The sequence below is a fragment of the Lichenostomus cassidix genome, chromosome 5 (assembly GCF_008360975.1).
Source record: "Lichenostomus cassidix isolate B80296 chromosome 5, HeHo_3.0, whole genome shotgun sequence".
NCBI classification, from domain to species: Eukaryota; Metazoa; Chordata; class Aves; order Passeriformes; family Meliphagidae; genus Lichenostomus; species Lichenostomus cassidix.
Genome location: NC_139486.1, coordinates 60,401,499 through 60,416,328, shown reverse-complemented (window position 1 = coordinate 60,416,328; position 14,830 = coordinate 60,401,499). Strand labels below are relative to the sequence as shown.

The window sequence follows — 14,830 nt, the reverse complement described above, 5'->3', positions numbered from 1 at the left end:
CACACTGGGTGGATGAATGGATTCCTCAGGCTCCAACCCTGCCCTCTGGGGAGGCAGATCCAGCTCCGGAGCCCTTTCCCCTGCCCCAGACAGTGAGACAGCAGCCTGCTGCCCCATTCCTCAGGGGAGTCTTCTCCCTTCTCCCTCCCGTGTCCCCCCAGCCGTGTGGCTGTGGCAGGTGCAGGAAGCAGCGTCTGCCTGCCTGGGCAGCATTTGGCAAGGGCAAAGGGCCTGTGAGTGCTGCTGCTGCATTAGCCAGGGCCTGCCTGCTGTGCAAAGCCTTATTAGAGAGCAAAAAAGGCTTTATTTTAGCCGGGAAGTCATCGAGCCTGTTCAGGCAGATGTTTATTTCTTCTGCTCCCTGGAATGATGTCATTATGGCCAGCAAAGTTTTGTGCTTCCCCAAAGCTGGGCAAACTGCTCTGGTATTTTCTCAGGCTCCACAGGCAGCACTCTATAAAACACGGGCAGTGTGCAACTGGTTTCACAAGGAATTTCTGTTTAACCTACTTATTAAAGTGCTCCAAAGGGAATCTGAGGTGTTTGTATTCCATGCTTCTTGAGAACAAGTCACTGTTTATGCTGGCAGGTTTCCAAAAAAGAAGAAAAAAAAAGATACTTCTGGGTCAAATTCTTGCTCTTAAAACTTTTATACTTCTTACCTCTGAGATAAGCCCTTTGCTCTGACATCAATCCTCCCACAGAGCACCGACCAGAGCCCTCCTGGCCTTTGGGATTTTGGGGTAACATGGAAGAGAAGGATCCCCTGCTTTTGGGGTAACATGGAAGAGAAGGATCCCCTGCTTTTTTTTTTTTTTTAATAACTCTGGGATAAAGTTGCTTTAACCCTCACTGTCTCTCCTGCTGCAGAGAAGAATCCTGGAATTGGGGTTTTTTTGGACACTACCATCTGCTGTTTTCTGATGGAAAGCAGGTAACCTTACTCCAGCTAGGGAAAAAAGCAAGTTAAACTTTTTAACTTCACAAAAATGTCTGAGTCTAGGATGGGGAAATTAATGCCTCTGTATCCCTAAAGTTAGGTATATTTACACCAAAAGCAATTTAAGATGCTTAAACTGCAACAGCCTTTTTTACATAAGTGTCTTTAAATTTTTTCTTACCGTCAGAGGAGCAGAATAAATAACAGCAGCTGTGTATTTTAAAATTACGTTGTTAATAAAATCCTGGTACATTTACATAAATGACAACATTAATGTACAATTAAACAAAGCATTGTAATCTTACAGCAACAAAAGAGGACCTACATATTTGTACAGATAGCTGGAGCAGCTACTTGAAAATACTTTCCAAAATAAAGCCTTCTGCGGCACTTCTCAGTGATAATTCTGACCCTCCTGTATGGCTTTCTGGTAATAAATAGGGTTATTGGAGCTGGTGTGTATTCAGCAGATGTGTAGCTAAAGCACAAAGGGAGTGTGCCCTGACCAACCTGTCTGTCAGCTGACTAAAAATCCTTATCCATGCACGCAATTTGCCTCTGTAAATCCTTTAGGAACAAGGCCATGTCAGATTTTGATGGATTTGCTGGGAGATGCTGGTAGTTCCTCTTCTTTCCCTCTATCTAAACTGTGTCTGTGTTGTGCTTTGGAGCCTGGGCCCAGCTGAGCCTCCTCCTTCCAGTGTGTTTAGATACAAACTGAATTAATTGTTGGATTTCTAATCAGGAATAAGTAGTTCTCCACTGAAAACCTGGCTTCCTCTGGTTCACCCACCTACAAGAAATGGAAGTGCACTGGCAAATGATTTTGGTGGGTGCTTAGCAAAGCTCAGTGGGAATAGCTGGAGGTTTTTCCTTAATTCCTACTAGCTCCAGAGAGAGAACCACTGAGCTGGACATTCCTTGGGGGCCTGGGGAGGCTTTCATTGCTATTTTTGCAACTGGGCAGTTTTCCAGCCTAGTGCCAGCTCCTGCTACACCTGAGTCTTCTTGAAAGTGTCTCTTGTGGTGTCAGGTCTCACAGGTAATGCTCAGAAACAGGTTTCTAAGGTGAAAGTAACTGAGACCATCAGACCTTGACAGCAAAATGGTGGAGTCTTTTTTTCCCCTCCTCAAAATAGATCCAGATTAACAACTGGCACAGTGAAACTGTATTTAAAAACACGCAAACCCCCAACTCTCCCCCCTCCCTGCCCCAGCTCAGCTCTTCATATTAGGCTTAAAGAGTGAGTAACTTCAGTGTTAGTATTAGCTTCTACTCAGCTTTGAACGTACAAAACTTCTCTCTCAAGGTGCAAACGGTTTTGGGGGAAGTTTCTGTCAGTCTGTTGCGATGTACAGACGGTGGTACTACTGAAGGGAAGTACTTTGTGTGCAGACAGATGGCTCGTGGGATGGGCTTTAGGATCAGGAAACTCCATCTAGGCAGCCTTTTTACACAGAAAACATCTGTGTGGATGAACTTAAGCCCACATATTAGTGCTGGGCTTAGTTAAATTGCCTCTGCACGGTGCTTGCGGCGCACTTCGTGCTCTCCCCTTGCACCCTCAGCTCATGTTTGGGCCGTGGCAGTGTTGTTGGTGTGACAGTGTTGTTCCTGTGGCAGCAGCAGCACAGAGAAGCCAGCTCCCCCTCCCTCAGCACCTGGGGGGCTGTTCCAGGGCACTTTCAGGAAGATCCAGAAGGCAAACAGCCCCAGTGACGCCTCCACCGCGGTTTGCCAGCGCCGGCCTGCCTCACACCCTGGACGTGACGTACACGGAGTGCAGGCGGCCAGCCAGGGCTGTCTGCAGGTCCCTCAGGGGGTCCAGGCCCTGCACTTTGCTGTTCCTGCCGTAGATGAGCTGCTTGAACGAGTCCTGCTCCAGGAGGGAGCTCATGTGCTTCAGGAAGAAGCCCTCGCAGAAAGAGGCCAGCTCCGGCGCATTGTGAATCTGGGGAAGACAGCACGATGGTTAACTTCCTCTGTATGTCACAGATCTACATCCCTGAGCCTCTCATTCCTAATCTTTCCCCTTTCAATATTTTCTAAGAAAAGAGACAGGAGTAACAGTGGAACAGCACCGAAGGCAGGACTTTGATGTCTGATCACGTCTCCAGGTGCTTTTCGCAGGCACAGGCATGAGCAGGGAGGCATCCAGGCTTTTTCAATTCCTTCCCCTGCTGGCCTGCACTCCATCCCCTTCCCTTCCTGCAGCAGAGCAGCTGGCTGACGAGGTGGCCAAGGTACCTGTTTGGCTGAGCCATGACACACAACACCAGCACGCTGGCAGATGGTGAGCAGAGCTCGGGGCAATCAGGACACGGGTCACAGCACAGCAGCCTCAGCCCTGCAACAAGGGGCTGAACGCAGCAGAACAGCAAGGCTGCACTCCTGAACCACCATCAGGGAGTTTCTGGCTGGGATCTGCTTCCTTCTGCTTCAGGGTCGGTGGGGGAAGGTCAGCAAAATTCAAGTTCAATACTAAAGAGCTCTGTGCTCACACAGCCTTGTTCCTGGGAATTTTGTGCAAATAATAATTTAAAGGAAAGTACACAAAGGCCAGTAGGGAATGCTGTTTCCCTATTTTACCACTGCATACTGTTAAATTTTAGGTCTGAAAGGAACCAGCCCAATGTGAGAGAAACTGAAAAGCATCAGTGTGACACTCCACAAAAAGTAGAAGAAATCATTACCAGCCCTCTGTGCAGCTTTGTCCCTGTCTTTAAGGGACCTGATCCTGCAAAATTCCACGAAGTGCAGAGTATTTCTCTGTGATTTAAGTTATTTGCTACAGAGGTGCGTATCTGTCATGCAACAGCGTTTATGCTCATTTTGGAGCTGAAAAGAATATTTTCTAGCAGCAGGGGTGCTAGGCAAGGGTTTATTCCATAGCTGCTGGGCTGTGATCAATTGCCCCCACTGCTCCCACGATTTGAATCCCTCTGGATTTGCGGATGTTGCTGTATCAGCCTGCTAAGACAGCTCTCCCCTACTCTGCAGGGATCCCCCATCCATTTCATCCATGATTGCTTCAGACAAGAAAACACACCGGGGCTGTGCAGGACTTCCCAGCCTGACGCTGGGAAACATCTCCCTCGTGTTGTGACTGAGGCAGAGTTACCTGCAGAGAGGGTGCCCACCTGGGGCTCTTGGTTACCCTCAGGGGCACACAGGCTGTTCCCTGAGACTCTTACAGGAGTGGGGTTGGATCTACCTTTGCATATTTATAGATGTTGACAGAGTTGTCCATGCTGATGGTCCGGGCACAGAGGATTTCACAGTGTCTCTGGAGGCCGTCCAGCTGGAACAGGCTGGCAGCTGATAGCAGCTATGGGGACAAGAGAGAGGCTATTTGAGATCATAAGCTTTGAAAGGCCTGGGGAAGGCAAACAGGACAGATGACTTCCTCTCTGAAGAGCCTCTGACTCCCTGTTTTAATGGGCAAGTCCTCATGAAACAGCAAGAAGGCCACTCGGTGGGCAAGTGACAGACTGACACATTTCCCCTCTTAGCAAAAGCTCCTCCCACAAGCTTATTTGCACTCCTCTCTGTCACAAGGCACAGAAACACCAGGAGTGAGTGATATTTTGAAACCTTTAAGCTCATTTCCAAGTGTTAAGTATGCTCTTGGACTGAATGGCAGCTTGCTGTTAGCTCCTGGATTTTGCCTTTCAAGTCTGTTTTATGCCCCAGCACACTTGGCAGGACTTGGAAGAAAAAGCTCTCTCACCTCTAAGATATCAGTGGTGGGAATTTCCATGGATTCTGTTCCTCCATAGTATAAATACTGCATCAGCATCTGGAATGGGAATAAGGCCAGGCATGAAGTTATCACTGCAGTCACAAGGGGCAGTTGATGGCTGAGCTCCCCTTCCTGAGCAGACGGGAATCGTGTCCTGTGCTGGCTCTCACCTCCCCCTTGGTGTTTTTTAATTCCCTAGCGTGGCAAATCTGCTGCTTTCTAACAATCCTTTCTCTCTTGGGCTCTGAAAAGGGCCCTGCTGGGGACTTTGGGCTGAGGGTGACAGCGTGTCTCTGAGCAACACCACTGTCCTTGTCTCACATCCAGGTTTGGGAAGCCTGGCAAGCCGGTCACGCGCGGAGCTGCCAGTGAGCCCAGCATGTGTGTCCTGGGGACCTCCCAGCCGCTTGCCTCCCCTGCTGGGCTTCTAATCAGCTTCCAGCCCCCCACCAGGGCCAGAGGAAAAGGCATTAATTGTGTGCAGGGGGAGAGAGAGGCAGCTCCTGCTCTTTGATCTGCATGTGCTCAGCCCCAGCCCAAACAGTGCTGCCCTACCGGGATGGACTGAATTTGGTGCTGGAGGAGAAGTGTCCTGGGTGCTTTGTGGGGCTTGCCAGCTGTGTTTGCCATTTCGAACAGGGCTGGGAACAAAACTAAGCTGCTACCTGTAAGATTGTTTTATTTGTATAACAGAATTACACACGAGCTTTCCAGCAGAGCTCTGAGCTGGACACAGATCTCTTGTGGCTCAGAATCCTCCACCCTATCTGAGAGTGCCTCTCCTTAACTCATCTGACTGTATTTACCATCAAATTGTGAAGTATTTCACTGTTTCAGTTCTTTCTGATCTGTCTCTCTGTCTCTCCACTGAAGCACAAGTTTATCTTTAGAAACCTTTTGATGCAGAAATGCTCCTAAGGAAGCTTGTTTCAGTACTCAGTTACTTCTCTGTCATGGCCCAAGCTGCAAAATTTGGATGTCACCTATCCAACATGAAATCTGTATAGCCCCTTTTATACAGAAAAAAGATATTCTCATGGTCAGCTTACTTCTCTCCACTGATGTAACAGTAGTTATGACCAACAGATCAGGTCTGTTTGCTTATAAAACGAGAAAAAAGGAAAAGCCTCAACCCTTTAGTGAAACAGCTACACAACCACACTTCACATTTCCCTGTTCCTCCACTAAATACAGAAATGTCATAAAAGCAAACTGCAGTTCTTAATTCGGAGCCTTTCTTGCCAGGGACACCATTGATTTCTCATCATCTGATTTAATATGAAGCCTGGCAATGCACCTGCTGTAAGTAAGTTACTTTTTGCTTAACAAAGCATGAAAATGGTGCTGTAAAAAAGTATGAAAGTGGTGCCTTAAGAGACTACTTTTCAGTAGAAGACTAGTTTCTCCTGCTTTATGAAGGAGTCAGCTGCCTAGTAAGAAAATAGGAATATAGACTGGAGGATCATGTTTCAAGGCTGGAACTTTGGGAAAGGGGTATTTCAGAATATTCCTGAAATTCAGGTGTGTTGAAAGGGACTCCATTTCTATGTGTGTGTTACTCCTTGCATTTTGTCTTGCATTCCAAGTAGGTGAGAGGATGAAAAAGAATAAAGGAAAAGCAGAAGTCACATACCTTGAAAATGTTGTATTTCATATCGCTGATTTCAACAGTCTTGCTGCCATGGCCATCATGCTCTGTTTTATTGGTCATTAGTGTCTTGAACCTGGAGATGGTTTTAATAGATTTAATTTAACAGCTTTAATTTAACTGTGTCAGTGTGTCACACACATCACAAACAGCTCAAGCAAGGGGAAAACAAAGACCTTTCCTTGTTCTTGTTTGAAGGCTGAAAATCGAAACATTCCCTTCAATTTAGTGATGATTAGTTCAGGGACAATTTAACCTGTAAATTGTTTGGATCTGATCTAATCCCACCCTGTGATAGCTGGAAAACCCTGTTACGATGCCAAGAACAGAAAGAAACTAATAACTGCACATGGACCAGGAAAGAGATGAGATTCCAGGAAAGATGGAGCAAATGCAGCTCTCCCTGTGAACTCTGGGAGAAGGAATGGGAAGGCAGGGAATGGCAGGATATGTACACTCCAAAACCCCTCATGACTGTAGGGATAATCATGGTTAGATTAATGATGCCCCTGGTTAGTGACTCACCTGTTAGATGCAGTAACCAGCAGGACTTTGTGTGCATAAAAGAGCTTTCCTTCCACTAAGAAAGTTACATCAGACATTTCTTTGTTGTTCAGAAAGTGAGGATCTGTTGGGTAAGGGGACAAAAACAAAAAAAAAGGTGACTGTTTTTTTTAAAACTCTGCATGCTTTTTAGAAAAAAAAATCACAAACAAACAACAATAAAAAATTAACCACCAAAAAAGCATCAAAAAACCCTGAAAAAACCAAACCAAACAAAAAAAACCCCAAGCAATAAACAAAAAAACCAAAACAGACCCATCAAACAAACAAACAACACCCAAAACCAAACAAACAAACAAAAAAAACAACCCCCAAAAAAACCCCCAACACCCCAGCAGCAATCAAAACAAGCTCAGTGCTCAGGTGAGCCCCTTACCCAGGCGAGCTGGCAGAGTCTTTCGGATTTCGGGGATGCTGGGAATGGGGCTGCTGCCGTAGCAGTGGGTGAAGATGGATGCGAGCTGCTGGTTGATGGAATCATTCTGTGAGGAGGATGGAGCAGGGATCAGCAATCTGACATGGGGCAGGTTTCAAATGTGCTGTGAGGGTTCACTTGGGGCTTACAGCAACTGCACACCCTACAGGAGGAAGCTCCCCACAGAGGGACAAGCTTGATTGAAAGGAATTACAATACATGTGGAGCTATGGAGGCATCAAGAGCTGTACAGCTTCTCCTGTGGCTGTGTTTGAGGAGTGTTTGGGGGCTGTACATTAATTTAGATAAATGCTCCCAGGGCTATTTCTGTTCCATAATTCCTCAGGGACTTTGCCCAGCCATTCCCTTGTTCCTCTTGTGCACAACAACAAAAAACCCCAGGACATTAATCTCTGACACAGTTACAAAACTCTTACTTTGCTGGTTTTGAGGATGTCAAACATGAGCTGCAGCCCCTCATTAACCAGCTCCTCGTTGTAATCCTCCTCTTTGATGGTGACAAACTCCCGCAGCAGGGTCTGCACCACGGAGTAGCGGGACTGGTAGAAGGTTGTCCGCAGTGACTCGATCCACACGTGGAGCTTCCAGGGCACTCCTGCAGCCACAAACAAGGGACAGTGAAAGATGATTTCCTGAAGTGCCTGTGAGGAGATTACCCTGCTCCTATTACTAACACTTGGCAGCACTGAAGTAGCTCTACCTACAGCCTAACAGCAGATAGATTTTCATCTTGGTATTAAAGGTGACTGAAATGGGTCACTGACAGATCAAGTGACAAAGGATTGGTACCAGGATCATAAATTGGAATTTCCTGCTGATTGTTAAAGACCAGAGACTCCCTCTGTTTTGTTCTGAGCTTCATGATTAATCAGAACCACAAAATAAATTTGAACTGAACTTGTAAGAATACGTAATCCCACACGACTGTGGTGTGAGGCCTTTTCTCCTGGTTACACACAAGCTTCAAAGCTTCTCTCTCCTACCTTGAGATCAGATTTGTTCCTTCACCTTAAACCACAGAATAAACACTGGATTTTAGGTGTCAGTATCTGACAGGGAGAGATGCCCCTTGCTTTTGGTACATGGGGACAGAGGATCCAGCCAGGAGTGAGGGACATCCCAGAGCAGCAGGAATTTGAAAAAAAACCCCAAAAGACTTGTGAGGAGCCTTAACAACTTTTAAAATTTAAATTAGATAGCCTGGCAGTTGGGGCTCCTGCTTTTCTAAGCGAGAGGGGCAGCAAAGGAAGACTTTTATGCCTCAAATGTGCCCAGTGCTGGGCAGGAAGGGCTCACCCAGTGCCCTGAGCTCCATGGTGATGTCCACGTAGCCGTGCTCGGCGCTGTAGTACATGGCCTCCTGCAGAGCCTTCATGCGCGTCTTGCACAGCCGCACCTGCCCCTCGCTGGAGCTGCCCTGGCTGGACGTGTCACTCTCCACCCCCTCGGCCAGAATCTCCTCCAGGGACAGCACGTCCCCCTTCGCCTGCTGCGGCTGGGTCAGCAGCTTGCGCAGCACGTTCCTGCCCAGGGACAAGAGGTTTCGCCAGTTAATAAATGAAGTATCAACAACTCAGGCTGAGCTGCGGGGATTTGGGGATAGGGATCTGGCGCAGTAAACAACAATTTCCTTCCCAAAGGCAGCTGGCACTGTGCAGCAGCACTGGAACCACTCGTCCTTCCCTATCCCACATCCCAAAAACTGGTGCCCCAGCAGCAAAAGGGCAAAAACATGGACTGTACTCCTCAGTCAGTGGGTTTGTTTGGGATTTCACACGGCAGTTGTGAGAAAGAGACTTTCTTGTTTGTGTCCAGCCGCTCTGGGGAGTTTGCATCCCTGGTGTCCCTCAGCCAGCTGGGGACAGCTGCTCCACACATTCCCTGGCCCAGCAGGGCCACCCAGCACTCTGTGTGCTGCTGCATTGCCACCAGCTGGTGCTCTCCTTGCACCCACACCGCTCCCTGGGGCTGAATCCAGCTTATTTAAGGCTTTAGGATCACCCCATCCTATCTGATGGCAGAACAAGCCTTGAATTTCAATAATTTTTTTTCTAGGAACGGAAAGATTTCTGGATGAGCTTGCAAGTAATATCTTATTTCTGAACAACTGCTCTGAAAACAGGGCTGGAGAGCCCAGATTGGCTGGTTTAATGATTCATCTCTTGGTTGGCCATTCAAAAACCACAGATGCAGCCAACCAGGCTCTGCCACAGATTATTTCTGCCACCTCAACGTGATTAGATTCCATCTCAGAACATGAACCAGGATCTCATAACCCTGATCCCATAACCTACCCTTAGGTGGGACTTGATCTGCTGATGTAGATCAGTGCTGCAGGACCAGACCAGCAAGTGGGAATAAGGAACAGCAAACAGCAAACAAAGATCTTTGCTGTCAGGAGAGTCTTAGCGCTGCCTGCTGAACTGCACACCCAGGGATTTGGGTCACAAAGTCACACAGGACACACAGCAACACCTGGAGTGCGTAAAACCCCCTGTCCTGAGCAGGGGCAGAGCATTACCTGTGCCCATGTGCTGCTGAGTGGCTGAAGCAGTTCATGTCCTCATGGAGTGACGATGACATCCCGTTGACTTCCAGCATGCTCAGGAGTGGGTCAGCACCCCTGCTCAGCAGCAAGCTCACCAGCTCGTAATTCCCTGGGGAAAAAGGACAGGAACATCAGGATGGTCCTCTCTTTGGAAGCACCAAGCACAGGAGTGGCAGCAGGCAGGACACCCTTGCTCTGCTCTCGTTAGACGGAGTAGGGAGTGGTGCAGGAGACCCAACACTGGGTCTCACTGGGAGGGGAGGAGGCCTTTTTTATCCCTTCCATAAAGCTTGGAGCAGAGCAAGCCAGACACTCATCCTCACAAATGCACAAAAATAACACAGACAGAAACAGAGGGGAAAAAACTAAAACCACTTGGAGGTGAACAGTGTTGACAAACAAGCCCAGCACAGACTCATTCACAGAATGCTCAACTCCTCAAGCCCGCCAGAAGAAATACAGAATTTTTACTTGCATTTAATAAATCAATACACCAAATTTCTTCATGTAACAGTTATTTTTCCCCAGGCTGAATTGAAACTTGTTAATTTTTTGCATCTGGGTGTTGCTTAGGTCCACAGACAGCCCAGCCCAGACAGGGGCTGGTTTATGTTCCTTGACAGTGCTCTGGGAAGGAGCTGGTGCTGCCAGCTCTGCTGTGGGGAGGAGCCACACATAGGTCAAGCTGGAAAACAGATCCTCGTGGCCATCAGGCTCGTGGTGGGAAGAGATGGAGCGTGGTGAGGCCAGGGGGAGCTCACCTGCAGCCGAGGCCAGCTGGAGGGGCGTCTCGGCATAGTTGTCCTCGCCAGTGTTGACAGCAGAGCCCTCCACGTGGGCACCAGCATCCAGCAGCAGCTGCAAGGGGCACAGGGAACACAGGCAGGTGGGAAAAGAGCAGCTCAGAAGGACACAACAGCCAGGGCTGTGTCACAAAGGAGAGGCAGTGGGCTCACACAAAGTGCCTGTCCAGAGAGCAACACCTCCTTTTTTAATCTCCTTTATGCTCGTGGCTGTGCAGTTGGAGGTTCCCAGCTCCAAAGGGCTCTGCAGCCAGAGCAGGAAGTCCATTTTACTTTGCTCCATGCTGAGCACAGGAATTCCCCCAGGGAATTCCCAGGCTGGTCACACCTCATGGAGCATTTGTCACACAGAGCCACCAAGCTGCGTGTGAGGGAAAGAACCTGTCCTGGGTGAAGGGGAGAAGGGTACAGGTGATGAGGATATTTTATGGCCAGGTGGGCTGGCACAAGGCACTGGAGCCCCCAGAGCACCGCTGGCAGAGGTGTCCAGGGAGCACCAGCCCTGTCCATGTGTATCCACCAGGGTACATGCTTCCATGATTGTGGGCGCTGCAGTACACAACAGGAGCTTTGATACACTTGGCTTCATCTCCTGGGAGGATCAAACTCCTATCTTACACATGAATTAATGCTGTCCAACCTCTGGAATACCAAAGGCTGCCTGGGCAATTTGCCAGGTGGAATCTAATCTTTATAATGATGTACAAACGTACACAAACAAAAGATGAGTGTGTGCAGCCTCCATTTACTTACATCTTTTTTTTTTTTTCTCCTTCCCTTTGAGCAGAAGGTAAATTAAATTCAACAGCAATTGATTAGCTGCTGTGATCAGGCTTTCATTCCCCTGGAAGTTTGGATAGCATCTCTGGGGCTCCACCCCATCCTGCTGCCCTCTGTGATAGCTGCACAGAAAAGGGAGCAGGGAGGATGCCACAGGCTCAAATCCCACAACAGCTTAAGCCTTGCTCGTGCAATTCTCAAGGATTATAAAGGAAGTTACAGATGATTTGCTGCCATTAGAGCAGAAACCAGCACACGCTGGATTTTTGCACATGCAAATTTATAAACCAATTAATATCTACCACCACAAAGCTCCTGATCAAGCAGCCAACCTGTAACCCCTCCATGTGAAGCACTAGTTTATTTAAAATGAAATAAATGATTGTGCAGCACTGCTCTGGAAGCAGTGAGCCTTGGTGCAATACTGAAACCAAGGAAAAACAAAGAAACACACTGTGTTTTGTTATCAAGGCCTTTCTAGGAATTAAGTCACCGATTTTCATTCTCCTTGTTTTCAAAACCATGCATTTTTTTCCCTGTTTTTCAGACGGCTCAGTAAGGCTGAGAGGAGGGCTCCCAGCACAGCATTTCAGTCCCTAAGGAGTGTCAGGAAGGATTCCTGGGCATAAGACTCTTACCTGCACCACGGAGATGTGGCCATGTAGCACAGCAAAGGTGAGCGCAGTCCAGTGCCGGCTGTCGGGGTGCACCGAGGGGAACCGTGGGGAGCTGCTGGGCACCTGCAGGAGGGAACCAGGCTCTCATCACCTCTGCAGCCTGGCTGCCTGCAGCCCCACAACGTGCAGAACTGCATTCTGCCTCGCTGAGTGACAAGGCAGGGAATGGCACTTGGGACACTTAGAGCACAGTGCCACCAGCGCTGCTCTGTCCCCTCCCCTGGGGCTTTTTAATGGCCTCACTGGTTTCTCCCCGTGGCAGCTCCTTCCCTCCCCCTCCCCGTGCCTATTAGACTTGCCAGTGCCAACCCTAATTGGAGCCACTGAGTGCTCCGAGAGGTTTTGAAGGTTTCCTCCCCCCTCCCAAATCCCTGAAGCGATGGTTTCTCAGAGAAATGCCTCGCTTGAAGCTTCCAGAACTGAAGCCTTCAGCTGCCACGAGGGATTTCAGAAGTCCTCCTGTTAGTTTACAGCTAGATAATTATGGGGAGAGGGTTACTCACTGGTATATCTAAATTTGCTCCAGCATCTATAAGCATTTGGACCATGGCTTCATCTCCAGCAGCACAGGCGTACATCAGGGGGGTCATACCCTTCAGAGAGGAAAGGAAAAATAAAAACAAAGCTTTCTTTCTATACCCACCAACAGTGACACTGTCATGGACACAGAGAGTTTGAAGCTTAATAGGCAAAGCATATGTAGGGACAGCATATATGTCTTTATAAAACACTTTTGATTTCTATGCAGAGTGGCACAACTGATATTGGAAAATGACCTGGATAAAACATCACTGGACAAGGCTGAAAGAACACAAAAAGGATCACTGAAAATCCCAGCCCTGTATTGTCAACAGTTCTCGAGCTTTCCCAAGGCTGCCAACAAAGAAATGCCATTTCTTGGCTCATTTGTAGCCAAATGAACTGAAGGCAGAAAGCAACACAAAAATACAGGAGATGAATTTATTTGGCAACTTCTCCCCATTGCTAAAATCCTATTTGCTACAATATTTCAGCATTTCAATCCCATAAATCTCTCTCTCTCTACTTAACCAGCAAACCATGACGGCTCAGAGATGAATTATGAGAAAAATGAGCCTTACTTATGGAGTTCATAAGCCCAGAAATAACCAAGGACAGAAAGGAAATGGCCTGGTAAAATCCACTCTTGCTCACATCCCACATCTTTCCTGCCCCCTCCCCTTAATTATTGCAGGCATTTGAATTTTTTACAGGCAGCATCTCTGCTGCTCAGTGTGCAATAATGGAGCTTCATCCTTAATGGGACCTCTGCTGTAAAATGGAATTACATCTCTCACACAGGAGCTCTGCTCTTGACTCTGCAAAGGTGTCTTTCAAAGCAGCCACAACTCCAAGCTTCCTGCTTTGGGTAGTTACATTTGTGAAGATATTCCTGGGTGGGATTCTCCCTGGGTGAGATTTTTTTTGCTTTTGTGGGGCTTGGGAGGCTCCACACTCATTATAGACAAATAAATTGAGAATTCAAACTCAGGTCTGCAGGCACAAGCCCATATTTACTGCTCACATTCAAGGCTTGTATAGATTTATCTTGTCCTTTTTTAAATTTTTGATGTTAGTTTTGCACTCCCTGCTTGCTCCTTGCAAAGAGAAGAAGAGATTGTTTTCCTAAATGTCTCAAATCCTATGAATCCAGAGTACTGGCTGGTCCCCACCAGAACTGAATACAGCTTCCTGCTTCAAACTCAGGTTTTGGAGGGGATGTTCTGAGTTCTTTTCCTCAAACCTCCATGCACACAGATGGAGAAGTGGGTCTGAACATCCTGGACATGCTCACACCCTGGGAGTGGGCAAAATCCAAACCTGGACCTAAAGCCTTAGTCCAGCACTTCAGTCAGGCCTAAGTCAGCTCTCCCAAGTTTGGGCATCTGCCTTTGTGTTATTCCTTTCCAGGAGGGGCAAAACAAGCTGCTGTCTGTGATGATGGGGCACAATGGCTCACAGGGCAAAATAACCCTTCAGAGAACGAGAGGCCTCTGGGCTACAGCAACAGGAACTGCAAAAACTTATTTAAAAAATGTAACAGAGGAAGTGGGAAACCTTCATAACATAAATCTGCCGCTTAGTTACTTTACTAAAGAGAATATCCATGATGTGATACCCACCTCAGTGACCACAAAGCTCCTGGTACTGGGTCTGTAAATAAGGCAACTACATGCCCAGGTATGTCCAGGAGCAGTTTCTGCTATTTGTGTGTACGTTCACACTTCCTTTAGAACTGCAGGATGGTGGGAAGTGCCATGGAAGATGTGCCAGGTTCAGAGCTGGGTCTGAAACGTTACTGCAGTGAAATGCTGGCTGTGAGAAAGTCTCCCTACCTGAACATAAACCCTTCCCACTGCTCAACATCCTCTTGCTCCAGAGACATGACAGCTCATTCTCCTTGCTGTGACAGCTATAACAAGTGTTTATTTAGGAGAGGTGGCTTTTTTCTCCCCCTTTTTAAATTAAAAGCTAATTCCATGCATTGAATGATGCCCCAGAGGACAGACTCTGCTGTTACTTGATGGGACTGACAGCACGAGCAGAAGCAGCCAAAGACTCCCAGGACTACCAAATCCCTGTGGCTCAGTGTAGCTGAGCAGGGAACAGTTAAAAATGGATAAATAGACACATCAGCATGATGGACTTTGGGCAGATCTAACACTGACTGAC

The 14,830-nt window shown here is 47.7% G+C and overlaps 1 protein-coding gene across 1 annotated transcript in view; it reads right to left on the bottom strand.

Annotated features, from left to right (window-relative positions):
* Nucleotides 1-1,153: 1,153 nt before the first annotated feature.
* The window catches only part of ABTB2 (ankyrin repeat and BTB domain containing 2), a 107,950-nt gene continuing 94,273 nt past the window's right edge, over nucleotides 1,154-14,830 (bottom strand). The window contains exons 6-17 of the mRNA XM_085063314.1: nucleotides 12,643-12,732; nucleotides 12,101-12,202; nucleotides 10,641-10,737; nucleotides 9,853-9,988; nucleotides 8,628-8,854; nucleotides 7,748-7,926; nucleotides 7,272-7,377; nucleotides 6,857-6,959; nucleotides 6,317-6,407; nucleotides 4,672-4,740; nucleotides 4,156-4,269; nucleotides 1,154-2,892 (exon numbers count right to left, since the gene is read on the bottom strand). Coding sequence (XP_084919440.1) covers nucleotides 2,695-2,892; nucleotides 4,156-4,269; nucleotides 4,672-4,740; nucleotides 6,317-6,407; nucleotides 6,857-6,959; nucleotides 7,272-7,377; nucleotides 7,748-7,926; nucleotides 8,628-8,854; nucleotides 9,853-9,988; nucleotides 10,641-10,737; nucleotides 12,101-12,202; nucleotides 12,643-12,732 — 1,512 coding nt within the window. The 3' untranslated portion in view covers nucleotides 1,154-2,694. The remainder of the gene's footprint in view (nucleotides 2,893-4,155; nucleotides 4,270-4,671; nucleotides 4,741-6,316; nucleotides 6,408-6,856; nucleotides 6,960-7,271; nucleotides 7,378-7,747; nucleotides 7,927-8,627; nucleotides 8,855-9,852; nucleotides 9,989-10,640; nucleotides 10,738-12,100; nucleotides 12,203-12,642; nucleotides 12,733-14,830) is intronic.